The sequence below is a fragment of the Alligator sinensis genome, unplaced genomic scaffold (assembly GCF_000455745.1).
Source record: "Alligator sinensis unplaced genomic scaffold, ASM45574v1 scaffold1575_2, whole genome shotgun sequence".
Classification (NCBI taxonomy): domain Eukaryota; kingdom Metazoa; phylum Chordata; order Crocodylia; family Alligatoridae; genus Alligator; species Alligator sinensis.
Window position 1 is genome coordinate 104,511 of NW_005843504.1, and position 550 is coordinate 105,060.

Below are 550 nucleotides of genomic sequence, written 5' to 3' on the forward strand. Positions count from 1 at the left end.
TCGGGGGCGAGGGGCCCCGGCAGGGGTGGGAGACAAGGGCTGTGGGTCAGGAGTGAGGGTGAGGGGCACCAACGGGCGTGGGCGTGGGGGCAGGGGGCCGCAGGTCGGGAGTGAGGGGCCCCAGGCACGCTCGGGGGAGGAAGTGGGCTGCGAGTCGGGAGTGAGGGGCTCCGACTGACCCCCGCTCACCTCCACAGGCACGGCCCGGGGGGTGGTGATCGCCACGGGCGACCGCACGGTGATGGGCCGCATCGCCACGCTGGCCTCGGGGCTGGAGGTGGGCAAAACCCCGATCGCGGTGGAGATCGAGCACTTCATCCAGCTCATCACCGGCGTCGCCGTCTTCCTCGGCATCTCCTTCTTCGTGCTCTCGCTCATTCTGGGCTACAGCTGGCTCGAGGCCGTCATCTTCCTCATCGGTATCATCGTCGCCAATGTGCCCGAGGGACTGCTGGCCACCGTCACCGTGAGCGCTCGGCCGGGGCGGCAGGGACAGAGGGGGCGCGGGGAGTAGAGACCCACAGGGGGCCCTGGGGAGGGGTCTTAGGGG

The 550-nt window shown here is 70.7% G+C and overlaps 1 protein-coding gene across 1 annotated transcript in view; it reads left to right on the forward strand.

Annotated features, from left to right (window-relative positions):
* The window catches only part of LOC102376674 (sodium/potassium-transporting ATPase subunit alpha-3), a gene marked incomplete at its 3' end in the record, with an annotated part of 10,677 nt that overhangs the window by 4,258 nt on the left and 5,869 nt on the right, over nucleotides 1-550 (forward strand). Inside the window, exon 4 of the mRNA XM_006038857.2 lies at nucleotides 198-466. Within this exon, the coding sequence (XP_006038919.2) occupies nucleotides 198-466 (269 nt within the window). The remainder of the gene's footprint in view (nucleotides 1-197; nucleotides 467-550) is intronic.